General features: G+C 38.6%; 1 protein-coding gene and 2 long non-coding RNA genes across 5 annotated transcripts in view; 2 read left to right on the forward strand and 1 right to left on the reverse strand.

Moving 5' to 3' along the window:
- Positions 1 to 11,994, forward strand: part of flrt1a (fibronectin leucine rich transmembrane protein 1a) — a 52,978-nt gene extending 40,984 nt beyond the window's left edge. For both annotated transcript variants that reach the window (XM_056747134.1, XM_056747133.1), the window contains one exon: positions 6,710 to 11,994. In XM_056747134.1, coding sequence (XP_056603112.1) covers positions 6,837 to 8,915 — 2,079 coding nt within the window. In that variant the 5' untranslated portion in view covers positions 6,710 to 6,836 and the 3' untranslated portion in view covers positions 8,916 to 11,994. The remainder of the gene's footprint in view (positions 1 to 6,709) is intronic.
- A 10,009-nt stretch (positions 11,995 to 22,003) lies between these two features.
- On the reverse strand, positions 22,004 to 25,066 carry LOC130419539 (uncharacterized). 2 transcript variants are annotated; one of them, XR_008906514.1, is made up of 5 exons: positions 24,950 to 25,066; positions 24,234 to 24,304; positions 23,951 to 24,066; positions 22,996 to 23,135; positions 22,004 to 22,262 (listed from the first exon to the last, which is right to left on the reverse strand). It is a non-coding gene; the product is annotated as an uncharacterized LOC130419539 (long non-coding RNA). The 2 variants fall into 2 exon arrangements; XR_008906513.1 differs by having other exon boundaries at positions 22,004 to 23,135; positions 24,950 to 25,065.
- A 2,354-nt stretch (positions 25,067 to 27,420) lies between these two features.
- LOC130420062 (uncharacterized) overlaps positions 27,421 to 27,556 on the forward strand; it is a 1,569-nt gene continuing 1,433 nt past the window's right edge. Inside the window, exon 1 of the long non-coding RNA XR_008906577.1 lies at positions 27,421 to 27,556. This exon is cut by the window's right edge and continues 21 nt beyond it. This is a non-coding gene — a long non-coding RNA (uncharacterized LOC130420062).

A 27,556-nucleotide genomic window follows, 5' to 3' on the forward strand; every position in this document is an offset into this window, starting at 1 on the left:
GAGACAGAACAGGTAGATGGGTCATGTTTAGACTCACTTACTGGAACTGGCAATACAGATGGTTCGACACACATATTTGTGGAAACAGAACAGATTGTTACAATTTAAACTCCCTGACTGGGACTGACAAGACAGAGTATTCACAAATGACCTGTGACAGATCAGTTTGATAGTTCAAAGGTATCCGATTGCGAAAGGACAAGACAAAAGTTTACAATTAACCTTCACGGCTGGGTCAGGAAAGGATGAAAGTTCAAAGGCAGACTCTCTGGCTGGGTTGAGACAGGACAATAGTTCAAAGACGGCCTCCTTGGCCAATTCAGGACAGGACAATAGTTCACAGAGTTTCAATGGCTAGCTCATATTTCTTTTCAATTTAAAAGTAAAGTTATGTGGCATGAGTAGAACACATTGTAGGAAAATTGAAACAAGTGCTTCAAATGCCCTAGCTGGACGTACTGTTCAACCAAAAATGCTGCCTTATTCCTAACCCAAAGGAAATGCAATACTCCTTACTGAAGGACACCCAGGTTCAAATCCCACATTAAGGCAAAGACGTGGATAGGAAAATACATATATTTGTATTATTACTTTCAATAAAATCTTTGAAAAATAACTTCTAGCTTCAGATCATTTATTCATATATCATACCTAAACAAAAATAAAGAAGCAACAAAATATTTACATCACATATAAATAACAAAACAACCTAAAAATTATAATTAATACAAAAACAAAAAAGTTTAAAATATATTTTTGGCACTCAAGGCAAAAGGGTGAACATCCAAGTCCTACATCCTTCCCTCAGTGAACATCCTTCCCTCACTGTACCAAGCAGGTACAGTGAGAGAAATTAGTTTTAAATATTTGATCACCTGCTGATTTTGTAAGTTTGACTTCTTGCAAAGAAATGAAGGGTCTATAATTTTTATGGTGGATTTATTTTAACTAATAGAAACAGAATATAAAAAAATCTGGGGGGAAAATGTTATATAAAATTTATAGATTAATTTGCATTTCAGGTTTCTGATAGACATTTCTGATAGTTGGTCACCAGGTTTGCACATTTGTCAGGATAAATTTTATTCCACTCCTCTGTCAATCTTTCTTGGCTGTCACTCAGCAAATTTGAGTTTTAGCCTCCTTCACAGATTTTCTACAGGACTAGGGTCTAGAGACTGGGTAGGACATTTATTGTGCTTCTCCTTAAACCAATCCTGTGGTTGTCTTGGCAATATGTTTTGGGTCTTTATCATATTAAAGCTACATCCACGACCCATCTTCAGTGATCTAGTTGAGGGGCCCCTCAATGCCGTGAAGTCATTCTTTACCCGTAGCAGAGAAAAAGCCCTGAAGCATAATGTTTCTGTTTCACGAATTGCAGAGACTCAGAGGTGAGGATCCAAATGCACTTTATTTAAGGGGTAAGCAACAGGCAAATCCGAGAGTGGGCAGAGGCTGACCTGGGCCGTGGTGCAGAGAGGCAGGCTGGTCAGACGGCCAGGGAGGCGCTGGTAGAGCTGGAGGCCATGGAGGCGCTGGCAGGTCTGGAGCCATGGAGGCGCTGGCAGGTCTGGAAACCTGGGCGTGGTAGGCAGGTCTGGAAGCCTGGGCGTGGCAGGCAGGTCTGGAAACCTGGGCGTGGCAGGCAGGTCTGAAAACCTGGCCGTGGCAGGCAGGTCTGGAAACCTGGGCGTGGCAGGCAGGTCTGGAAACATGGGCGTGGCAGGCAGGTCTGAAAACCTGGCCGTGGCAGGCAGGTCTGGAAACCTGGGCGTGGCAGGCAGGTCTGGAAACATCGGCGTGGCAGGCAGGTCTGGAAGCCTGGGGGTGGCAGGCTGGTCTGGAAGCCTGGGCGTGGCAGGCAGGTCTGAAAACCTGGCCGTGGCAGGCAGGTCTGGAAACCTGGTACAGCCACATGGTACAATGAACGAGCACAGGACAATGAACATTAGGATTATTTAAAGGGGAGACAGACAAAGGATAATTATCAAGGAACCAGGTGACGGGGATTAAACACTAAGGGAAGGCTAACGAGACAAAAGGGCGGGAAACACTGACGAGACACGAGAAAGCACATGGCAAGCCAATGTATAAACAAAGCCATGTCTTTCTCACACAAAACCCAAGGCATTGCCATGACTCCACCGCAAGACCAAGAATAAACATGACATGATGGTGGAATCATGACAAGAACAGCGACGGATATAACATGTCTTTACTATATAGGAGGATGTATCGATTATTCGGAAAAGTGAATCGTGCAGTCATTTTAATCGTTCACCATCAAATATCGTCATATCGCACACCCTTAATCAGGAAGGTGTAAAAAGGCAGCCAAGAAGCAGGATTGTTCTCTCACTATTTGCTCATAACCAAACTGAATGAGGGTTTGCCAAATCTTGGACCTCATTTGTCTAAACAAATATCTTCTGCACATGAAGTGCAAGAGGCTGGCAGTTCCAAGGGTTAAACGGGCAATAAAAAATGGCGATTTGTTCACCACAGTTGATCTCAAAGATGCCTATTTCCAGACTCGTATATGGGAGGTTCATTGACAGTTTCTAAGGTTTCAGTTTGAGAGCAGAGTCTACAAATTCTTTTGGCATTGCCTTGGCCCCTCAAACATTCATGCGTTCTTGGCAATCCTTCATCGCCTAGGTGTCATTGTTCCGTATAACCTACTGTAGAAGACTGGCTAATTTGTACAAAGTCAGAAAAGATTTGCAGGCATCATACCTCTGTTCATGTGAAGCACATTAAAAGCTTGGGTCTTTGCATCAATATGCAGAAGAGCAGGCTGGAGCCATCGCGTTACTACGATTCACTGTTTGCTTTCACTTTCTACACTTTCTGCCGCGCACACACGTTTCGCAGCATCCAAATCCTACTCGACCGCAGGAAAGCACGAATGGATGAGCTGGGCAACAGAGTATCCATGTCACCCAATCTGGGGATCAATTACCATACATTTTAGGGGTGTAATGAGACACTTATCCCACAAGACAAGATGAGACACGAGACTGGGTTCACGAGAACAAGGCGAGACTTTGAAACAAATTAAATGTTTTTAATTTTAATAAATTATATTATGCACTATGCACTGCAGTAATAATAAACAGTAAACAATGCAATAACACTTCTAAATATTTTGTCACAAAATCACAGGCACATAAATGCACAAAAATAAACATAAACACAAACAGTATAAATTTAAACGAGCGACAGGCACAACACAGAGGCCAGCCTGGGTAGCAAGGTTTATTGTGTGTGCAAAGCATTTTATGTGCGGCTCAAATCCTGCCTCGCGCACAGCCACATCCATGTTACGCGCATTATCTGTCACAATAGCGATGCCGTGGTTTGGCTTCGTAAGACCCCAGTCAGTGACAGCTGCTTGTAAAACTTCAGCGATGTTTACACCTGTGTGGGATTCGAAATGTGGCCGTGTCTGCAGTACAAAATGTACCATTTCCCAGTTACTGTTAATTGTGTGGGCTGTTATTGTAATATAGCTCTGCGTACACCTAGACGTCCAACCGTCAGTAGTTAAGGCAATGGTTTCTGCATCTTTTAGAGTGTGTAAAACTTTTACCTTGCACTCTTTGTAGAGGCTCGGGACCACTGTGCGAGTGAAATGTGTGCGTGACGGGATCGCGTACTGTGGTTCAAGTGTATAGATGAGTCGCCGAAATCTCAGATTTTCTACCACAGAAAATGGCCTCATATCAGCAGCAATAAAAACGCCAATGTCTCTCGTTATTGCCGTGGCTCTTGCACTTGACGTTGGAAGTTTCGCTGCAAAGGCATTTGATATCGTTGTTTGCCCTTTCATGTGAACAGAATTGCTCTCCGTTTTCGCTGCATTTAAAGAGCTGTGGTTATTTTCTAGGTGTTTCTGCATGGTGGTCGTGTTAGCAGAGGTGTATGGTATTAATTTCTTACAATGTTAACATATTGTCTTTGTCTTGTCTGTTATTCATTCGCAGTTTTCTATTTCCACCGGAAACCCAAAATTTAAATGTGGCGGCGGCATCTTCGATCGTCATTTCACCCTCCATGAAGCCAATTGCGTGAGGATTGTTACGTTCTCGCGAGACCCGTCGGATTTCGCGAGACCAACTGAATATCGTGAGATATCGTCTCACGAGATCTCGTCACACCCTTAGTACATATGGATATATGTAACATTGTGGAAAGATAGTCTCTTCATTCAGAGAAAAAAGGTTACACCGTAATCTTTTTAAATACTTATTTTTTGTAAGACAATGAGTTAAAGTTAGAACACAAGGTAGGCTCAACATCTTTTCTTGATTAAAAATGTGTTGAACCTAGTCAGCCTGGGGTAAATATAAATTATATAAACAATGAAACAGGAAGTCCTAAAATACCAAAAAATAATAATTTGTGTAACTTTGTGAAAATAATATAAAAATGTATTAAATGTATGTCTTTCCTTTACCATATAAGTTTAGGTTTATACCTGGTTCTCCACGTCCTTTTGCTGCACGCTTGAAAAACCCTCAGTTCAGGACCAGAAAGGACCAGACTGGCGGCACAAAAAACAAATTCAATGTTTTTAATTTTAATAAATTATATTATGCACTATGCACTGCAGTAATAATAAGCAGTAAATAAATGCAATAACACTGCTAAATATATTGTCACAAAATCACAGGCACGTTAATGCACAAAAATAAACATAAACACAAACAGTATAAATTTAAACGAGTGACACGCACAACACAGAGGCCAGCCTGGGTAGCAAGGTGTGTGTGCAAAGCATTTTATGTGCGGCTCAAATCTCAGTGATGATGGTGTGCACATGCATACATGTGAAGTTACATTCAGTTATTTGAAATTTGTATTTCTGAACTTGTTTGGAATTACAGTGAATGGAGTAGGAGAGTCGATTCTATCGAATCCAAAAGTGGGAGTCGAGAATCAGAATTGAATCCAAAAAACCTGAATCAAACACCCCTAGTGTTTTGGAAAAAATGCTGTTTTACAGAGAAAGCACGTAAATATGATTTTACACATGGCTTGTCCTAAATCATATTAACAACACTAAACAGACATATAAGCAACACCCACCAAATAAAATATATCCACCCAGCTGGCAGGTAACATTCCACAAAAATTCTGTAAATCACACTTGTATAACCTATATTTGAAAGGATAGGCAACATTTTTCAATCACATTTACTACAAATGCTTTTTAAATTCTTTAAATGGGTTTGGAATTTTGTGGGGGATATGCCATGCCAAACTGGTCATATCGGCTCTCTTTGTCTGGGTTGGTTTAAAACTTTCTTTGTCCTGTCTAAGTATATGTAAACGAAATATGCAGCTTTGCACATCTGCTTTGTTTAGAATTAGTGGTGGGCCATTAACGCCGTTAACGCAGTGAGACTCTTATCGCGCGATAAAAAAAATGTCGCCGTTAATCTATTCTCAAAGTTGGGTTGGGAGCTGGGTCTATACTACGTAAGCTATGATGACTTTCACCTTGATATTTTAGCGCGGATGTATACCAGCTTAACTGCACTGTACGGGGCGAGAACGAGATATTTGAACTCGCGTCATTCGCAGAAGCAGAAGCCGCCTCATCATCTCATAACCAGGGCTTCATTCGCTTCCTTAGCGCAGCCTCATCATCTCATAACCAGGGCTTCATTCGCGCGATTCGCGCAGCAAGTAGGTCTATTGCCTCTTTGCATTAACACATAAATCACTCGCGCTTGACACGCCATTCGCGTTTGGTCTGAACACAACATAACGTTACTGTGAAATTACCGCATCAAACGTGACGTGCTAACATGGATGCAGCTATGAAGCCGCCGGCTTTGCTTCAGGGAATATTAATTTTTAAGAAGCTTCCCAATAGAAATATCGACAAGACTAAGGTTGTTTGCACCTTGTGCATTGCGAAAAAAAAACACTTTCTCTCAACAGGTAGTGGTCTAGCTTTAGTTGAAACCAGTAACTTTGTATTGAGATCTAATGTATTATGGCTCCTGTATGACATATCGCTTGTTGCTCCCTCACTCTTTGTAAGTCGCTTTGGATAAAAGCGTCTGCTAAATGACTAAATGTAAATGTACTGTAGGAGCTCTTCCAGTCTCAAGTACCACCTAAACGCAAATCATCCCTTAGCTAATGCGGAAGTAAACACAAGTTCATCTTATTGAACATAATTTAATTTTCATAACCAATTATCATAGTAGAACAGCTTTCTCAAGCAGTTTGTGATGCATTTTGGAAACAGGAGATGAGCCCCTGGTCTAATGCGCCACCTGGCTTGAGAAACCCGTTCTCAAAGACTTACTTTTAGTCATTATTTGGGTAGCACACATATTCTGAATGCCTTCGGCAGAATTCAAATGAGCCATTTTAATCTAGATTAATCTAGATTAATCTTGGAATTAATCTAGATTAATCTAGATTAAAAAAATTAATCTATGCCCACCACTATTTAGAATTCATTGACAGTCAGCAAGAGCACTTGTATTTGCCTTACATGACTTATAACATGTCGATGTTTTTTATACACAAGCACATTAAATGGGTTCGTCATTCACCAGTTTTCTTTTTCAAAGCTTTCTAATATTTCCCACCATGCTCTGCTATGTATATATTGTTTTATATTGCCTTTTTTTGTTTATATAAAATATTCAGGTACTAACTTGTTGTTTTTTTGTTTCTGCAGGGTAAAGAAAACCACAAGACCTGTCAGAATTTGGGGTCCATTATAAGTAAACAAACAAAAACCATCACCTTGGTGTAATTGTGCTGTAATAGGAACTTGGATTTGAGGTGACCTTGCTAGTTGCACAATGGCTCCTGAAGGCATAGGGGAGCTTCGAGACTTGTTCTTTTTACTGGTGCTGTGCCTGACACTTCTGGCTGAGCTATTGGAGATGGCCACAGCTTCTTCTCATGGATTGGATGGTCAGGGTGGCATAGAATGCCCTTCTGTGTGTCGCTGTGATGAAGACTTCATTTACTGCAATGACCGTGGACTGAGCGCAATCCCACCACTACCACCATCTGCAACTGTCCTATATTTTCAGAACAATCACATTGATAATCCAGGTCTTCCTAAATCATTGGAGCATCACATTAAAGTCAGTGTAATCTATCTCTATGATAACGAGTTAGATGACTTTCCAATGCAATTGCCACCTTCATTAAGAGAGCTTCACCTCCAGGACAACAACATTAGAGTGTTGCCACGGGCTGCACTTACCAGACTTCCACTTCTTCAAAAGTTGCATCTGGACGATAACTCTGTTTCTACAGTTAGTATTGAGGATCAGGCTTTTGCAGACAACCCTCGACTACGTCTACTCTTCCTTTCCAGAAACCACCTTTCCAGCATCCCATCAGGTCTTCCTTCGGCACTTGAGGAGCTTCATTTAGATGACAACCGAATCTCCACCATTCCCACTCATGCCTTCCGTGGTTTGTCATCTTTACGCCGCTTGGTTTTGGATGGTAATCTTTTAGCTAATCAGCGTATTGCTGATGATACGTTCTCACGCCTGTCAAACTTAACAGAACTTTCCCTAGTGCGTAATTCTCTTCAGACACCCCCACTAAACCTCCCAAGTGCCCACTTGCAGAGACTGTCCCTTCAGGACAACGCTATAATACACATGCCTCGAGGCTCTCTTGATAGTATGCGGCGACTACAGCGCTTAGATCTTTCTGGAAACAATCTGACAACTCTTCCCAGAGGCTTGTTCAGAGACTTGGAGAGTCTGGGACAGCTGCTAGTGCGAGGAAACCCTTGGCATTGTGGATGTAACTTGCGGTGGCTACATGACTGGCTAGAGGCAAAGGGGAACACAATAACAGTAAGAGGCTTTATCTGTCAAACACCAGAGAAAGTTCGAGACATGGCGCTAAGAGACCTCACAAATCAAATGGATGAATGTGAGTTAGCTACTGCTGGAGGTGGTGGAGCAGGTACAGGGAATGGTGGTAACAGAGTGAGTGGGGCAAGTTTTGGAGCCATTTCTACCACTCACCCCCCACCTCAAGGGTCTCTATTCACACTTCGGTCCAAACGTCCAGGCCTGGGTTTCCCAGAAACTGGGTTGGACTACACATTAAGCAGTAGTGGTGTGGGAAAGAACCTGGCCCTAAATGTGAAACCATTGTCCCATGACAGCATCCGGGTTACTTGGAGTGTGGCGCAAACAACATCTTCATTTCGATTAAGCTGGCTTCGCTTGGGAACCAGCTCTACCATGGGGTCTATCACAGAGACCTTGGTTAGAGGTGATCAGCGGGAGTATCTGCTAACCTCCCTGCAGCCTGCTTCCAGCTACATCATCTGCATGGTGCCTCTAGTGTCTTACAGTGGAAGCAGAAGTAGTTTGTCTTGGGGTGATACAGACTCAAATGAGGTTCCAGTTTGTGCCAGAACTGAAACAACTGATCCCAAAAACTCTAATGATGATCAAGCTGAGGATCAAAGCTTTGTTCAAATGACGTCTATACCACTTGTTGGAATTATTGGAGGTGCTATAACAATAGTTTCCCTGGCTCTAATCATTGCCATTTTTTGCTGGTATGGGCACCGTGCAGGGCGCCTCACCTCAAGAGACCACTACAGCCAAAGCACCTCTCGCAAAAGCAAACACTTCGATGACTACATTGAGTCAGGCACAAAGAAAGATAATACAATTTTAGAGATCAGAGGCCCTGGATTTCAGATGACACCTATAGCAGCAAGACAGCCCCTTCAACCCAAACCTGTACAAGAGGATTACATCATACATACAATATTCCCTTCCAATGGCACAGGTCTATACAAGCCACCCGATAACATAAGCAATTCTGGTTATGGCATAAACCGAGGCTATAGAGAAGGTGGCATTCCCGATATAGATTACTCCTACACATGATACCCCTATAGCAACCTTCAAGTATGAGTCATGTGCTGCATAGAAACACAATTTTTAATCAGCATGGGCACTGCAGAATTCCTTTGTGCCTTCTGGTCTCAGTTGCAACGTAGCCTGCTGATCACTGCTGACACTATAAAATTCATAATTGTTCCAGATGTTTATAGGAAACATCATTATAAGTGTGGTGCCAGAAGCCAGTGATTCCATTTCAGGTGGTGAAACCAAATACTCTTTGACTTCTGGTGTAATGATTAGAGTCCCTGAAAGTGCTGTTTTATCTGTGGCTGAAATGCACAAACGTCAATTCAAGGGCAGCAAACACCACATTTAGCTCAAAGACTAATTTTTTGTAGAGCTCATTTCATAAACAGAGAGAATGGTGGTTTTCTCACAATAAGTAACCAACCTGGCATATTTTTAATATTTGTCTCCTATAGGTTAAAATGTCCCTATGGATATGAATGATAACTGCTTTTTTTGGTATCAGAAATGGTATCAAGTCCAGTGTCAACCCAGATAGCTTCTCTTTTCTTAGAAAACCAGTAACGGTTTTGGCAAGTGAAACTTTTGTGTAAGCTGGGTTGACACTGCTTTTGAAGAAATGCGCTGCACAAGACATGATTACTGCTATAACTAAATGTGGAGTGTCTGGAACAGGCAAAGACATCCAGAATCAACAATATGGCTTCCTGATGCTTCAATGAAGACATTCAATAAGGATTATGATGACTGATGGACTGATGAAAGGTATAGATATATAAAATGGGATTGAAACTGTATACACACCTTGTGTGTTGATACATAAAAGAACACACAATGAAAATTATAATGTAATAATCAAAACAACTGGGTTTCATCTCTTTCATCTGGTTTTTAAGGTTTTGAATGACATACACGTAAATTCTCTTTAGAAATAAAAAATCACTTTTAAAATGTAAAAATGTGTGTAAAAAAGGTGAATCTTGCTAACTACACTAATGTATCAGAAAGACTTTTTCTAAATTCACCAACCCCTTTTTTGTTTTGCAATGAGGCTAATCCAATATCTTGCTAAGATAAGAAATGGTTGATCTCTTAGCTACATTCTAACTATGTCTATTGCTGTCTCTAAATGGCACTGTAAAGATGTGGCCTCAATGCTAACCTGAGCAGTTCTGACCTGAGAGGTAGAGGGTGGGTGGAAGAGGAAAAGTGGAAATCTGAACCGTAAAACTGTGGACCATCACTGTGGGACATGAAGAGGGCTTTAGAATGTTGCATACTGATGTTCAAGATTTTTCCTCCCTCATTTTCTTACATGCACGTAAATAGGTTTGTCACTGTCTTTACCCCTTTTATGTTAGATAACCGCAGTATACATTTCAAATCAAAACACTTGTTAGACAATTTACTCAGTGGTACTAAGGTACAGAGATAGAATGAGTCTGCGTGTTATATGTGTAAGATCCCAGAGTCTATGACATTTTGGTTTGGTTATTCAGTACGTGTTGTTTATACATGTGAGGGGGCTGTGGAAAATTATAAACAGCTTACACTGCCTTGTGTATTGCAATGTACTGTTTAGCTATGTACTTGACAAAAAGAGAAAGGGAAGATGGATAGAATCGGACACTATGAAACAGCAAGAGGACAGACACATAAAATATGTCTATACTGAAGCAGCGCCTTAGTCATCTGTGCACAAAGCATTTTTCATCTTGCTGTATGCTGTTGATATGTCTTCTTTCCCTTTACTCAAAGAATTATTCCTAACTGCTATTTCATAAATGGAAATTAATCTTGTTCTTATTTCTGTTTAAATGTAATTTTGGTTAATTTATGTTAAACACAGTTATTTTTGTGTTATGTGTTTAATTCTATTTATTTTGTTATTTTAAGACCATTTTTAGACATATTTTTAAGTGCAGAGAGAGAGAGAAAGAGAGAGAGAGAGAGAGAGAGAGAGAGAGAGAATGGAACATGCATTCTATAAACCAACAGCTATTTTTCTGTTTGGATGTTTGCATATTTTCTGTAACTCCAGTGCAACCGTTTTAAAGGAAGAATTCACCAAAAAATAAATGTTTTGTCATGTTTTACTGATGACATACGTTGATATCATTACAAACCCACATGACTTCCTTCTATACAACACATAATATTTATGCTGCTTTTTTTTGTTCAACAACAGCATACAATTATCAAAAACACAATAACTGTTGCCTCACAACAAGAAGGTTCCTGGTTTGAGTTGTGGCTATGCCAAGAAACCCTTCTGTGTGAAGTTTGCATGCTCTTCCTCTGTAAATGTGGATTGTGTTTTCCCACTGCCCAAAGATTTAAGATTTTCTTTAGGTAATCTTGAGAAACCTGTGTGATCTGGAGTTCTTGTTGTTATTTGTTTGTGCAAAACTTGTGACATAATTCTAACGCAAATGCAAACCATTGGCCATTGGCCAAACCATTTTTCTCAAATTTACAATGTTCGTCAAATTTCACAGGGAAAAGCAAAGTCTATTTGCAATTGAATTACCTCTGTCTTACAAGTTACAACCATGCCATATTTAAATCATAATAGCCCATACAAACATGCCCATTGCATAAGCACACCCCGCCATTGTTAGACAGGTTTCTGTACAAGTCAGAGGAAAAGCAAATACAAATGGATTAGCAATTTAATTTGAATTTTGGCAGGTTTACTACGCAACACCAGAGGAAGTGAAATGGCATATGGGGAATTGCTATTGCGATTTAAATATGGCCGGGACGTAACTTGTAAGATGGGAGTAATTCATTTGCAAATAGACTTTGCTCTTCCATTTGAAACTTGGCAGACATTGCGTCGCCTAAGAATTATAAAGTTATATCTGACATTCTGGTCAACATGTAGTTATTCACAAAATTCTTATTCTGTGACAACTTATTTACATTATACACAGTTTTTTAATGTGTACATTTTGGGACTTTTTTAAAGAAAACAAATGGTTCTATCTACAATATCGAATTATAATTCGGTTCTATAAGGTTTTATCTACGAGCAAATCAGCACTTTGAATGTACACAAGAGGACCAATCAGGATCACCTTTCTTTGTCATGTGGCCAGGCTCCTCAGTGACAGTGGGAAATATCTGAGCAAACAGTTCAACGCAAAACAATGTTTTAAAGAAACCTCAAGGTTAAATGTTTTATTGATATTCTTGTCAAGAAGAGCAGTTTTAAGTAAAGTGTTTTTTGTTTAAGGTTTTGTTTAAGAGATCATTTTTTACATTAATAGACACAACACTATCCAGCAGCATAAGCTTCCTAATTCCTGTGTTTACATCATTGGTGGAAAGAGTAATGAAAAATTATACTTAAGTAAACATAGTATTACTTAAGAAATATTTTACTCAAGTACAAGTAGAAATACTGAAAAATAATATGACTTTAGTAGGAGATAAGTAGATTCAAAGTACTTGACTACTGTTTTTCTATTTTTGAGCATTATGGAGAGGGAAAAATGCTCATGTAATAATTCATTCACTTTATTACATAAAGACCACAGTGAGACTTACAGAGTCAGAAAACTTGTGATGTTGACTGATGCAATATGAAGAACATAAACACTGCACAGCCATAACAATAAGCACAGCCTTTTATGCTGAACTTGAAGAAGAAAAAGCATGCTAAAATATGACAAAAGTGTCATAATAACCTTTGTTACAACATTCATTTCATGTTTTAGTAAATTGTTTCTGTTGCTTGAAAATTTTTTGCTTTAATGAATGTTTTGCAGATATAACCTTATAATTCTAAACCAAAAGTGATTGGAATTACTGAAATTCTTACTTTGCTGTCCACAATGAAAACCAAGACAGTGCAAAGCTATACACACACATACACAAACTATACACACAGACACACATACGTACAATGTAAGAAACATAATAATAAGAACTTTGCTGAAACATAATAATAAAACTTAACATAGACTGTGTATATGATATCTATATATGCAAATGTACAGTATTAATTTATGTGCAAAACACAATAGTGCAGTATCAGGTGAAAATTGAGTGCAACTACATGATAACAATAGCAGCAGTAATAGTAACAGATGTCTAAGTGAGATGAGGCTACATGAGTAATGTTAACAAATATACAATAGTAGTGATAACATTACAAATGTTCAAGTGAGATGAAATAGCTGGACCGACTGTTCCCCGAGATGGGTAATCCACTAGGTAGCTAGGTGTTTAAGACTCTAATAGCTGAGGGGACGAATGAGTTCCTTAATCTGGAAATCCTGCAATTTACACTCCTGTACCTCCGTCCAGAGGGTAGGAGTGTGAACAGTCTGTGTTGGGGGTGGGTGGGGTCTTAAATGATGCAGCCTTTCTGTGGACTCTGCAATGGTAAATGGAATGCAGAGATGGCAGTGGAGTCCAGATGATCAACTCACCAGTCTTCACCACTCTCTGCAGCCGTTTACAGTCTCTCACTGTAGTGCTGCCATTCCACCCAGTGTTGCAGCTGGTCAAGACGGTCTCAACTACACAGCTGTAGAAGTAGTTGAGGATCTTAAGTGACATGCCAATTTTCCACACCCTCCTCAAGAAAAACAGCCGCTGTTGTGCCTTCTTAACCAGCTGGGTGGTGTTGAGTGTCCAGGTGAGTTCCTCGCTGATGTGGACCTCCAAGTATTTAAGATTCTTACCCTCTCCACTTCAAGCTCTCGGATAAACAGTGGTTGGTGAGTTTGCTCTTTTCCTTAAGTCCACTATCATCTCCTTTGTCTTGTCAGTGTTGAGGTTGTTGTCTTAACACCATGTCGCATGACTGGCCACCTCCCTCCCGTAGGCCGCTTCATCCCCGCCAGTGAGCCGTCCTATCACTGCTGTGTCATCAGCAAACTTCAGAATGATGTTGTCCTTGTGGGAGGCAACACAATCATGTGTGAACAGTGTGTAGAGGATGGGACTGAGAACACACCCTTGTGGGGTGCCAATGTTTGTTATGAAAATGTCTTGATGTCCTGTTTCCAATCCTAACAGACTGCAGTCTGCCAATTTTGTTTATTCAAATAGAACCAATACAACATATGAAACAGTGAAAGGTCAACCTATATTTGTTTAGTCTCATAATATAAACAAAAACATTCTATTTTGTAAAATAAAGAAAACTCTCTGTTTCTCTCTGAAACGCGTCACCAAAATGAACTGAATACCTTACTTTCCGCACAAGAGATATTTGTTTAGAGATCTTGAAGTTTCTACTTTTAAATGATCCAATTCAAATCAACTCCACATCTGGGGTGTATTTAAGAAAGTAGGGTTAACTTACTGTCAGCTAAACCCTGGGGCCCGTTTCAGAAAGGATGGTAAGTGCAAACTCAGAGTAAGTTAACCCCAGAAAACGGAATACTCAGGTTTGTCGGTTTCAGAACGCGAGGTGTGTCAAACCCGCAGGGAAAGTCAAGCCCATTTCAGAAATTTAGGTATCTTATACTCCGAGTGAGTAACCAGAGTAACCTACTCCGTGAACCTTACCTGGTCGGGAGCAGGTTTTATTCCGCAAACCCAGGGTTTTCGCCCCCTTTTCGAAGCGCAAGCGGTGTTGAAATTGCATACAGCATTTGTTTATTCATTTGTGTTCCTAATTGCGCTCAATGTAGTCACACAAACCTTAAAATGGCATGTCCATTTATTCAGGAACCCGTAGATGAGGAAGCTGCATTAATTCGCAGAGAGTTAAATTTACGTCGGGAGAGAATTGTGAGGCCCCGTTTGGATGTTTTATCATATCCAGAGGATTTTTTATTTGACCGATAGCTATTTTCTTTACAGTCCATAATATATTATACACTTCATCCTTAACTCACAAACCTCACTCGTCGTGGCGATGCTCTTACATCTGAGCAGATTTTTTCAAAGACAGTTTCTTGACTTATGGTAGCTTTCTATATAATACCGGGGATGAAGAACACAATAACAAGGCAACTGTATGCATTAATGTGCAAGTACACTGACATGGCCTAATGTCAAAGACTGTGTCCAAGTACAGTAACGCTAATGTCTTTTTTTATCACTGTAAAGATCATATATGATGCTGCACACATAATTACAAATGTGGAGGCTAAGTGGCCAGGCTCAGTTCATGATTCACGGATATATGAGGCAACAGAATGGGTCAAGGTAAGTAAATGTATGCACTGAACACATGGTCATGTCTGTCTGTTGAAAAGCACTGAACCAATGTGACCTTACAGAAGAGTTGGATGGCCTTCTGCTGGTTGATAGGGGTTACCCATGCCAACCTACACTCATAAATAAGCTCCATCTCATAAAACAATTACAAAAGACGGATAAAGAACTTGCGTACTTGGACTGTCAGATTCTAAAACAGATTTGATATTGAGCTGCTTAACTAGAGCACAAACTAGAGGTGGGTATACAAAGTAATGGAACAGTCTTACAACCTTATAGGAAATTTAACTGTTGCTTTTGTATTTGTAGGACATAAAGACAAAATGAAATGTGAACAAATGAGTTTATTTAACAGTCCTGTGTTGGTGTGGTTCATTAGTATCCAAAGAGATTACGGCATATGAGGTCTCTGAACACCCTTCCATCCTGCAAATCCCAGGGTGTATGAGGTCTGCTTCAGGGTCTTTTATTTGTAGGGCAGGGTGTTACTTCCCTCTAATAATGGCAATATTATGAAGAACAACACATGCAACAATAATGTCACAAACTCTTTCAGGGGTCACCCTGAGGTGGCGTAGGCACTGGAAACGGAATTTCAACAGGCCTATGGTCATCTCCACCCGGGCTTGTGTCCTGCTGTGTGCCACTTTGAAGTGCTGCTGGGGGCCTGTCAAAGGTTCTGGGTAAGGCGTTATCTCCTTAACTGGCAACTGAAAAACAAAAGACTGAAGCTAAATGTTGAAGTTCTAAAAAAGTGTGCAGATTCAAACAATGACATTTACTGAACATAACTGAATTGAGTTAATTTGTGTGTTAGAATTGATGCCCCTTCTCCTGTTCTGCCATGCTCTGTTAAAAAAATGAGAAGCATGTCAGTTCATGCACATATACCAACTAGCACTAGGCCTACTACAGAGTGTGTGATTTGGAGATACCTCATATGAACATTACCTCTATAGGCCTCTCTGTGTCAGCAGACAAGGTTTCTTAATCCCCTTCATCCTGTAAACATGTGCATTTGGTGTAGTATATACTTTTTAAGAATGCCCTTAAATTATTCTGCATTGGTTAGGCCACTTACAACTGCCTGGGGTTCTGTTGTGACAAGAGGTTCCACAAGGCCAGCATTACCATCAGAATCTGCTGAGACAAAGAAAAAGGCCAAAGTGAAATAGATGTAACCATAAGAGCTTTTTCTTTCTATTGGCTGAGTAGACATGAAATCCAGTGCATAGCTGCTTTTATAGACAGTATTTAGAAAAATCCGCCATGGTTTTCTTGGGGTAGCAGGTGGAAGCATGGCAGGTTTTCTGTCTTCTATAGCCATAGCGCTCGGTTCTCCTCATAACTTTTAAGGCTAGTTTAAGTTATATATCAAACATTTCCCAGTCAGGCATCCTACTAGCAAGAGCATTTTATTTCTTTAAACTCACCTGACTAAATGATTTTTTTATATTTCATTTTCAGCTGCTGCCAAGTTCTTTTTATTGCAGAAGGATTGCACCAACATGAAAAAAAACGTAGGTGTGTGTGTATGTATATATACTAGTGGTGGGCATATATTCTTTTTTTTTATCTAGATTAATCTAGATTAATCTAGATTAAAATGGCTCATTTGAATTCTGCCGAAGGCATTCAGAATATGTGTGCTACCCAAATAATGACTAAAAGTAAGTCTTTGAGAACGGGTGTCTCAAGCCAGGTGGCGCATTAGACCAGGGGCTCATCTCCTGTTTCCAAAATGCATCACAAACTGCTTGAGAAAGCTGTTCTACTATGATAATTGGTGATGAAAATAAATTATGTTCATTAAGATGAACTTGTGTTTACTTCCGCATTAGCTAAGGGATGCTTTGCGTTTAGGTGGCACTTGAGACTGGAAGAGCTCCTACAGTACATTTACATTTAGTCATTTAGCAGACGCTTTTATCCAAAGCAATTTACAAAGAGTTAGGGAGCAACAAGCGATATGTCATACAGGATATATGTCATATGTCATCTTTTTGGCAAGATGGTAGTCAGGAATACTGGGTATAACTCCAAAGGAGGTCGAGATATGGCACCCCAAAATGTCCCAAAAGTTTATTGGCCATCGTACTGTTTTGTGACATATGCCGATTCCCAAAATGCTACAGTAAATCTGTCTGTTTTCGTGCATGACATCAAGACAAGGTAAAACCTAGCTGTGGAACTCTTAACGCACCATCTAAGACATACCTGTACGGAAACACAGATCTGACTTTAGACATTTCCTGTACATAAATCAAGTGACAAAGTTTACATAAATCTATATACATGTAATAGATATTGTAATATAATGTGTGTATAACGCACTGGATTAGACCAAAAAGAGTATAATAAATTGTATAAGAGCAATTGATCAGAAAAAAATTCGAATAAGCTTTATTTTCCAATTGTGCACACATAGACAAGCAACATGTTGTGGTTTCAGGAGCTCAGAATGAAAAAATACAGTATAGACAAACAAAGGAAATGGAAAAAAAATAATATTTGGAATAAAAATAAAATACATCAATGAAGAAAATAATTAATTTACATAAGAGGTAAGAGGGACAGTTAATTATATATATGCAAAGTATAACAAAACTGTGTATACTATGCTTTTTACAAATATACACGTAATTTACTTAATTATGCATAAACCATATTGCATGCTCTGCACTAGAATATTGCACATTCAAACATGTAGGTACTTTTGAATGTGATTAATATTCATGGTGGAGATAGGCTGCCTAAAAACTGTTCTATCAAAGTTATATTGAGGATGGTAAGGGGAGTGAGTGATGGAGGTTCCACGTGAAGTTCACGGTCATCTCAAGGGCCATCGAGCATGTCATGACTTATACAGCAAGCAGCCCATCCTCCGTCCACACACACACACACACCTACACACACACACACAGACACTCACACACAAAAAGTTTTTTTTTTAAACGTAAAAGAAGAGAAACGCGAGACGGTCCCTACGCTAAGCGTGAATAAGAAACTGGAAAAGCGGATGATTCGCGTTTTTAAGGTGGAACGGATAGCGTCAATAAGAAACTGCGAATAAGAAGCTGGATTCAGCCTCGTCAATTCCGCATTGCACAAGGTGCAAACAACCTTAGTCTTGTCGATGTTTCCATTGGGAAGCTTCTTAAAAATAAATTTTCCCTGAAGCAAACCCGGCGGCTTCAAAACTGCATCCATGATAGCACGTCACGTTTGATCTGGTAATTTCACAGTAACGTTATGTTGTGTTCAGACCAAACGCGAATGGCGCGTCAAGCTCGAGTGATTTACACGTTAAGTCAATGCAAAGACGCGGCGCGAATGACGCGAGTTGAAAAATCTCGTTCTCAACAGGTGTTGTACCGAAATCCGACTCCCTGGACAAATCATACTCCCCTCGCGTGCACGCGCATTATTCACATTTGATAGGCGGAGTTAAAAGTTCTGTTTGCTGCGATTCTATTTCACACTTCTAGTACGGTGGCCCAATAGTGCACACCATAACGACATTTAAAAAGCAAACATAAGTTCACAACATAACTGAATCGAGCCACAGCACAACGAAATCGAGCCACAACACAACGAAATCGAGCCACAACACAACGGAAATGCTCCCGACCACTAGGAGGCATCAGCGCCAGAGAACATTAATCAGTATGCGTGTAGAAGAGGCTGTCGAGTCGTTTGGAGGAGATTTTACAACGTAAGTACATTCAACAGGTGCTTTTAATGTTAATGTTTCTATATATTTGGATACAATTACGTATATACATGCATATTACCAAAATTGTTACGTAAACTATTCGTCACTATCCGTTCTTGTAATTGGATTGATCGAATTCATTGTTATACAGTGTTTCCCCTAGGTTTACAGCTTTGGGGGGGGGGGGGAATTGACGAGAAATCATTTCCTTTTCATTCTTTATGTGCTATCTATCTATCTATCTATCTATCTATCTATCTATCTATCTATCTATCTATCTATCTATCTATCTATCTATCTATCTATCTAGTCACATACATTGATCGTCTGGGAGGGTAATGCTTTGTAAAATTTAAAAAATGTTATATATAAATATAAATAAATGTATTTAAATCTTTTTAAAATTTACTTTGGCAAATAACCTTTGTTAAATGTATAGAAGTATTTGTTAATATTAATGGGCCAGAGCTTAAAAAAGTAAAGAACTAAAAAAAGATTTATAAATACTAACAAATATATTGCTCATTCATTGTTCGTTAATGTTAGTTAATACCTTTATATGATAAACTAATTTTAAATGGGCCCTCTTTTGTTTCTATGATGCATTTATTGTAGAATAATCCTGTCAGACGCGGACGCTGTTCTGAACGTCATCACGTGCGCTGTTCTGAACGTCATCACGTGACATTCCCATACAACACGGAGCCATCTGCATAGCGTATTAAATATCTCTTGTCTTGTTTAATCAGCAGTTTTACAATGATGAATGGACTTTTGATGCTTGTCAGGGATGCGCAACACTTAGACTTGGAGCAGGAGAGTTCTACTCCGGCTGCTACTCGCAGTGGAGTGAGTTTTGCCATCTTCAGTTCCCTGTGAGCGCTTAAAAAACGCAAATATTTTCATTTGGTTTTCATCTGATTGAAGCGACATATTTCCCGCCGCGCGCTCTGTGTCCGCTAATGTTTGTTTGTGTGTGAGTGAGCGCGTGTGCGCACTCATTGGGATAATTGTAAACGCGCAAACAGACAGAAAAGACATGCCATCGTGGAAATAAGATAAATAACATATTACTTAAGGGTTATTTAGTTTGTTTAATAAAATAACAAATTGTAATCTGGCGCTATAAAGAAAATCAAATCAAATTTACTTGACGTCCAAGGGTGGCGGGGCGAGCCGTTAGGAGGGCGGGGCGCCCCTATGGAAGTAAAATAGTGACTAATGTTTTTGAAGCAAAGAGACGTGCTGAAAAGCACTAACTGAAAAAAAATGCATTGTATTAACAGTTCTTGCATTTTAAGGTTCTGCAATTCAATATGGTTGTACATTTAAGCTGTGAATATTTCAAATTGAAAAATTTCACACTCGGTTTCACTATCTAAAAAATCTAAATTCACCTTTTAAATTTCATTTAAAAAATTGAACTTGTTTTTAAATACAACCTTTAATATTCGACGGATAATTTTCAGTCCATATTATTTCGATTTAAAAATTCGCTTACACAAATTCAGCGGTTCAAATTCGGCTTGAAATTCAAAGTTTCACATCCGGGAATCCCAGGAAAAGCAATAGAGCGCCGATTTTACAAATGCATGATCTCTTCCTGCTGCCTGACCGCTTCGCCAGCAGGTGGTGTAAGTCGGTTCTGACGTAGATCAAATCAAGAAAAACAGATACTCTTTAAATGTTTGCCACGGAGTCCACTCATCTGCTCGATTAAGTGAATTTAGTTGTTCTCATAGATGGCTTCTTATGCTTCATCAAGAAAAAAAATATTGACGTTTGTACTGGCAGCTTAGCTCACCACTATTAGCCCTAGAAAGGACATGGAGCACGGGGACAATTCTAGGTGGCCTGGAATCATTGGACTAGTCATACATTTTAATTTAATTATTTAATATTCTACCCGATCTCCTTGTACTGTCTATCTAGAGTATGAGTTTACGTTTGTATTTGGCTTGCTATTTATACCCATTCATTACTTTTTACGTGCATATGATATATTAACATTAAGTAATTTAGCACCATTTAGCATTTTTATCCAAATTAACTTCAAAAGAGGTCAGGGAGCAATAAAGCGATATGTCATACAGAAGCAAAACAATATTGGTTAAGATGGTATGGGTAAATTACACCTGCGTATCAAATGCACGCAAATATCTGTAGCTTGCCACATGCAAACATAAAATCGTGCTATTGATAAGCACCATCTTAAGTCATCAAATAATGGTTTGAGTTTCGGGGATGAGAAAAAATGGATATATAACAGTGGTTTACTAAGCCATACTGTGTATTGAGTTTTTAAAATAAAATAAGTTAATTTCATGAAGCTATTTGAATGACACATGCGATGGTATATGATTAAATGTGCCAGAAAACAATACAATAAGATTTTAAAGCATTACATTAGGTTCATAAAACGATCACAATAAACTTAATGATTCAAATGAAACAGTTTATTTTGGTATAAAACTAAATAGGAAAAAAAACAATAAATATCCATTTAAAACTGACTACAGTTGGAAATGAAAAAGTAGTGCAAACAGATATAAGAACAAGCCATGAACTATTTTATCACAACGTGAAAAAATAATCTACAATATAAATAACCAATTAAAAGTAAAGTATTTTCTTCAAAACGTAATTGTAAAATATTTTTAAATATAGGATATAAATGCTTAAACTTAAACAAACTAATAACCACTTAGAAGAGACATATCAATGGAAATAATTATGCCTGTTTTTCATCTGAAATCTCTGAGGTCAGAACGAAAAATATAGCCAAGTATAGTCTATTACACACTAAAAAATGATGGGTTAAAAATAACCCAACTTGGGTTATTTTATAACCAAACCGCTGGGTCACTATTGCACCAGACCAACAGTAGTTAATTTGACCCAGCAAGATGGGTTGGTCATTTTTAACCCAACAGATGAGTTAAATATTCTACCCAAACGCTGGGGCAAATTAAATACAATTCTGGGTTGATACAACTACAGATTTGTTATATAGTGTACCCAAATGCTGGGTTAAATTAACCCATATGCCAGATAATGCTAACACATTACAGTACAATTTAAGAAAATAAATTGCAATAGACTACCCATAGCTATAAAACTGTTAAACTACAAACCTAGAACAGAATACATGCTATATGTATGCATATATTATGCAATAAAAAAATACAGAAGCAAAACAACAATGGAATCTCAGAATTTTTTTATTGTATTACATTCATTAATATCAACAATAGTGTAACTGGTGCAGTTAATATCACTAGATAGGAAAACATTCATAGCAAAACAACAATTATGAATGAACTGGCTGAACATTCAACATGCCAACAGTCAACTGTCTTGAACAAATTCTGAAATGCCCTCTGATCATTTCCCAGCGTCAGGATGTGGGGGTATGGTTTGCATGCCTTGGCCTCATTGAGCTACTCCACCATGTTTATTCCAGGCTAAAAAAGAAAGAATACAAGAGAGCAAGTGAGAGAGTGCGAGTGAGTAAGGACCAAATGTCTACAGACTACTATAGAAGAATTCTAATATAGACATTGTGAGGACCATTTTCCTGGTCCTCACTACAGAAATTATTGTTTTATTATAAAGTCTAGTTAGCTTGACAATTTGGAAAAGATTCAGTGCATCTCTAATTCAAAATGTTGAACTGTATCATATGTTCTCAATTGTCCTAAAAAGCCATAAATCTACTGATGATCTATCATTACAATAAACATGATCAGAAAATCTGACTCTCCTATCTGGCCGATAGGCAGCCGAGTTAGGTGGTCAGATAGGTGGGCCGCAAATGGTTTGTAGATTTAGAAGACTTCTTTAGTCAACCTTACAGAGTCAGGTCCAAATGGGTTAAAATACAAAAGTGTCAACCTTCTGATAAATATGTTGATTTCTGCACTCAATACCTTTGTTGGTGCCTGTTTTAGAACAAATTACTGCATCAGAGGTAATTAGCCTGTGGCACTGCTGAGGTGTTCTAGAAGCACAGGATGCTTGTGTTGTAAGCTTGTAGAATGGCTATTTTCCGAATACTGTCAGGCTTTATTTGATGACTGTCCACAAAAGTATAGTAAAACAAACCTGGATATGCATGTGTGCTTGCACACATTCTTAAGCTCAGATATGTTGATAAAATAAATAAAGTTTCCCCTTTAGATGTGCTTGAGGACTTACAGGCTTACGGTCGATGAAGGCCAAGCTGCATTCCTGAATGGTGTGGCGAACCACTTTCACACTGCGGCCACGGCCAACTTTGTAAGTTGTAGGTGGAAGCAAGGTTGGCAGCTGCCTCAGGGCGAGATCCCCAACACCATCTGTAGGAAGACATAGGTGTCAATACGATGTGGCATGGAATACCTCTGATTTTGTCATTCAATATCCAACTAAAATAAAACCCATGATAACTGTTACGTGCGGTTAATTCGCGCCCTGCAGCTGGTTAGTTTGTAGTGTAGTTAATCCTCCCATCAGTGGGCCGGACGGCAGAAGAGATTTAAGTATTTAAAAGAGCACCGGAGTACAGTCATTGCATTTCTGTGGCAGTAAACGTGATCATGGCTTGTTTTGCTTGCATTTTTTCTTACCGTCACCAGTCTTTAGGATAATGGCGATCTTGTAATGCAAGGTCAAATTTGAATATTTTTTCAAATGCGCCGCATTTTCTCCGCATAAATTGTGTGGCTTCATCACATAAAATTGCATAAATATAATGCATATTCCATCGCATTTTTTCAGAAAACGTGCCGCAAAATTAAGGATTTTTGCCCGCGACAATCACAAAAAAAATTAGTGCTATTAGTTACATCGGTACTGCTGTGTTGACTCTGTTGTAAAAAACTTGGACTTTTTTGTACACAATTAGCATAAAGAGGCTGACAGATTTATTTAACTCTATTCCTATTATGATATCACTCACTATTCTCAGAGCTCATGTTCGAGAAGGCTGTGAATTGTGCAAATACAGGTGTACAAATACATCGAAAGTAAATTTACACTTTTTAGTTAGCTATAGTTCTGATTCTGATAATGATAGTGGCCAAAATGATGTGAAATTGCAGTTTTTGGTCAAGCCCCTAAGAAGCCAGGGAAAACCCTGAATTTACAAGATCTTCATACAAGAATATATTACCTGGTGTTTATCCATCCAGGTGCCAGGCACAGGATCTTCTCAGCATAAATGGGTAGCCAAGTTTCAAACAATTTTGATGCAGCATCCCCTTGCAGGACAAGACTGTCCTGTGCAATCTATAAAATGGAAAACACATTTTTAAAACCAATTCAATGTGGCACAATAATAAAAGGTTATTAATAATGCGTCCCCATATTAATATCCTCAGGATTAATGTCTGAAAAGGACTTGAGTAGCAATGCAGACTTGATATGCTGTTGATGGGAAAACAAATATTTCTTACCTTTAAATTTGTCGACAAGGTCTGTCAGCTGCCACTCTGTCAAAGTGTTAATGACAAAGCTGTCCATTGATCTGAAACAAACACAAAAAGAGCTTAAGCAAAAAAACAATTGCTATTGTATTAACTATTCAGATTTCACTATGCAAAAGCAATGCAGACTAGCAGCAAAATGTAATCCAATGTGAAGATAACAGCCATTTTATTTAGCATCACAAAATATAGAGAAAACAATCTCTCCTTATACAATTCATATGACAAATTGCATGCATGTAAATTGTCTATGTTTTTACTTCACAAGAATATTTGTACAGCAGTGGTTCCCGAACTTTTTATTATATATTTCTTAAGTAAAAAAGCGCGCTCATTTATAGCCAGTTAAAATAATATAGCTAGCAAAGCAACTAACTGACAGCATGTTGGCTAGTAAACTAGGTAACTGCCGAATCACCTGGCTAGCTTGAAACTAGCTGGCAAATTAGACTGGTGAACTCAATAAACATGCCCATGGGCATTATGACCTTGTTTCATTAATTCATTAATATAATTCAGAGCAAACGGATAAGCTGTAACGTTAGGCGATCCATGATAACGGCTAAATGGCTAACGTTAGCTACGTTGTTAGCCAAACCAAAGCCTCGACAATATAAATATACTACATTAATAGGTAACGCAACACAGACAATCTGAATCAGACATGTATTATAAGTTACACAAACCTTTTATTATTCATTTGCCTCGCTGGATGATCAGTCAGGCTTTCTGCTGTGACGAGCACTCGGTGTGTGGACTCTTGACTCCCGTGACGATGTGATGACGTTCGAAGCACAAACAACCCACGTGCTGGGTCAACCGATGTATGTTGGGTTGATGGATTTTAACTCAACGCATGAGTTGCACAAAATAACCCAAATAAATAAATATAACCCAAATATTGATATAAATAACCCATAATGGGTAAACCATTTCATAACCCAGCGGTTGGGTAGATTAAATAACCCAGCATTTTTTAGTGTGTAGGCTAAATGAACGAATGAATAAAAACAAACTGAAATACTGCAATAATAAAGACACCTACCTACGCATCTCATTCAGTCATCATAAGTTTAAAGAGGGTAAACTTGATCGTTTATCTGAACTGTACACATACATTTTAGACACTTTGCGATGAGGTGTACAGGTCTGTTAGATCCTTATGGGTCCCAGCGGCTTCGGGTCTAAAACGTTGACAAAAGATTGTGTCCGATATGGCATTGCGTCTCTAGTAATTTAAAATGAATTTACTTTTACCGAATCGACTTGAAAGACAAAAATTGAATCATTTTAAATGTTATGGAAACAACAAATATTTGTTACACCAAAATTTCCAATACATTATTAGATTAATACCGTAATTGACATTTTTGCATTTTATTAACAGAGAGCAACTCAAGCAGTTTGTCGCACATTTTGGGAAACACCATCTTACAGCTGTTAGATCCATAACGCCTTGAGGTCTCTTTCTTGGCTTCGACAATACATTTCGGGTCTATTCTGGCTCTAAAGAACGTGATGTCTATTTGTATCTGGTCAATTTTATTTGGCCTGCTCAAGAAGTTCGCTTGGCTAAAAGATTGTTTTTTCTATTTTGTATTAACAAAATAAAAACGACGAACGTTTCCACAATTCCACAACATCCAGCATTTTCTGAGAGTCGCAAATTAAAAAAAGATCATGTGAGGAAAATTAAAAGAAAGTCTGTAGAGATTGCTTCTATGTCATATAAACAGAAGCACTACTGAGAGAGTTGCATACGTGTTAAAGTCGGAGCAGTTATCAATGAGATGCTGGTTGAGATCTCAGTATTTGACCGCTTTAAACAGTTAAACACAATAAATGTCCTGTAAATGCTGATGATGCATAATATTTATGTGAACATGATGGGTTGAAGTAAAACATAACCTAATTCATTTTAGCCAGAACAGGAGGAGATTCATAGTCTGAGCATAATAGGCCTAGAGTGTGTTTGTGCAAACTACTGGCAGTGCAAGCGTCAGTTGAATTACTGAAAATGTTGATGATGTTTAAGAAGCTATATATGAGAACTAAATTCACTTAATCGAGCAGATGAGTGGACTCCGTGGCAAACACATAAAGAGTATCTGCATTTCTTGATTTGATCTACGTCAGAACCGACTTACACCACCTGCTGGTGAAGCGGTAAGGCAGCAGGAAGAGATCATGCATTTGTAAAATCGGCGCTCTATTGCTTTTCCTGGGATTCCCGGATGTGAAACTTTGAATTTCAAGCCGAATTTGAACCGCTGAATTTGTGGAAGCGAATTTTTAAATCGAAATAATATGGACTGAAAATTATCCGTCGAATATTAAAGGTTGTATTTAAAAACAAGTTCAATTTTTTAAATGAAATTTAAAAGGTGAATTTAGATTTTTTAATTTTTAGACAGTGAAACCGAGTGTGACATTTTTCAATTTGAAATATTCACAGCTTAAATGTACAACCATATTGAATTGCAGAACCTTAAAATGCAAGAACTGTTAATACAATGCATTTTTTTTCAGTTAGTGCTTTTCAGCACGTCTCTCTGCTTCAAAAACATTAGTCACTATTTTACTTCCATACGCCCCCCTTATATAATGGTAGGGGAAACACTGTTATTTGTGTTTGTTAAGAATCCCACATGAATAGATATGCAATGTTAACTTTACAGCAGGGTTTAGCTTTAGCTCTGATGAAACACACCTATACAATCTAACCACGCGCGTTCGTCTGAATGCAGCGCAGAACGATATGCATATGACATCATGACATAATCAAAGTAACGCTGCATAAAGTCGAACATGCGTACAAATAGAGCAGCAAACGGGTGTGGATCCGAGTTGGAGCTAAACTCTAACTGAAAGTTGACAACCTCTGTAGTATAGTTTGAACTGTAGCAAAATGTAGTCAAATAATTTGGTACTATAGTAAATACTGAAATAAACTACAGTTTACTATAGAAAATGCTACAGAATGAATTTACTATTTATACTATAAGTATTTTTTTTATACTACTAATAATATATAGGCTACTACTATTTATTACAGTTTATCATAGAAGACTATAGAAAACTAGAGTTTTTTCATGTGGGGTTATGTCATAAGATCACAGTCTCAGTGAACCTCTAAAATCAAAGGCCACTTGTTTCCTGAAGTGTTTCTTTACAGATCACAATGTATTGTCCGTTTTGTGGCGCTGCAGTGGAAAGCTGTCCTGCATTTTGCAGTGCATGTGGCCATAGTATAAAATTTCTGAAGAATGTTTCCAACAAAGTTCCTGATGAAA

Source organism: Triplophysa dalaica, chromosome 4 (genome assembly GCF_015846415.1).
Source record: "Triplophysa dalaica isolate WHDGS20190420 chromosome 4, ASM1584641v1, whole genome shotgun sequence".
In the NCBI taxonomy this organism is placed as follows: Eukaryota; Metazoa; Chordata; class Actinopteri; order Cypriniformes; family Nemacheilidae; genus Triplophysa; species Triplophysa dalaica.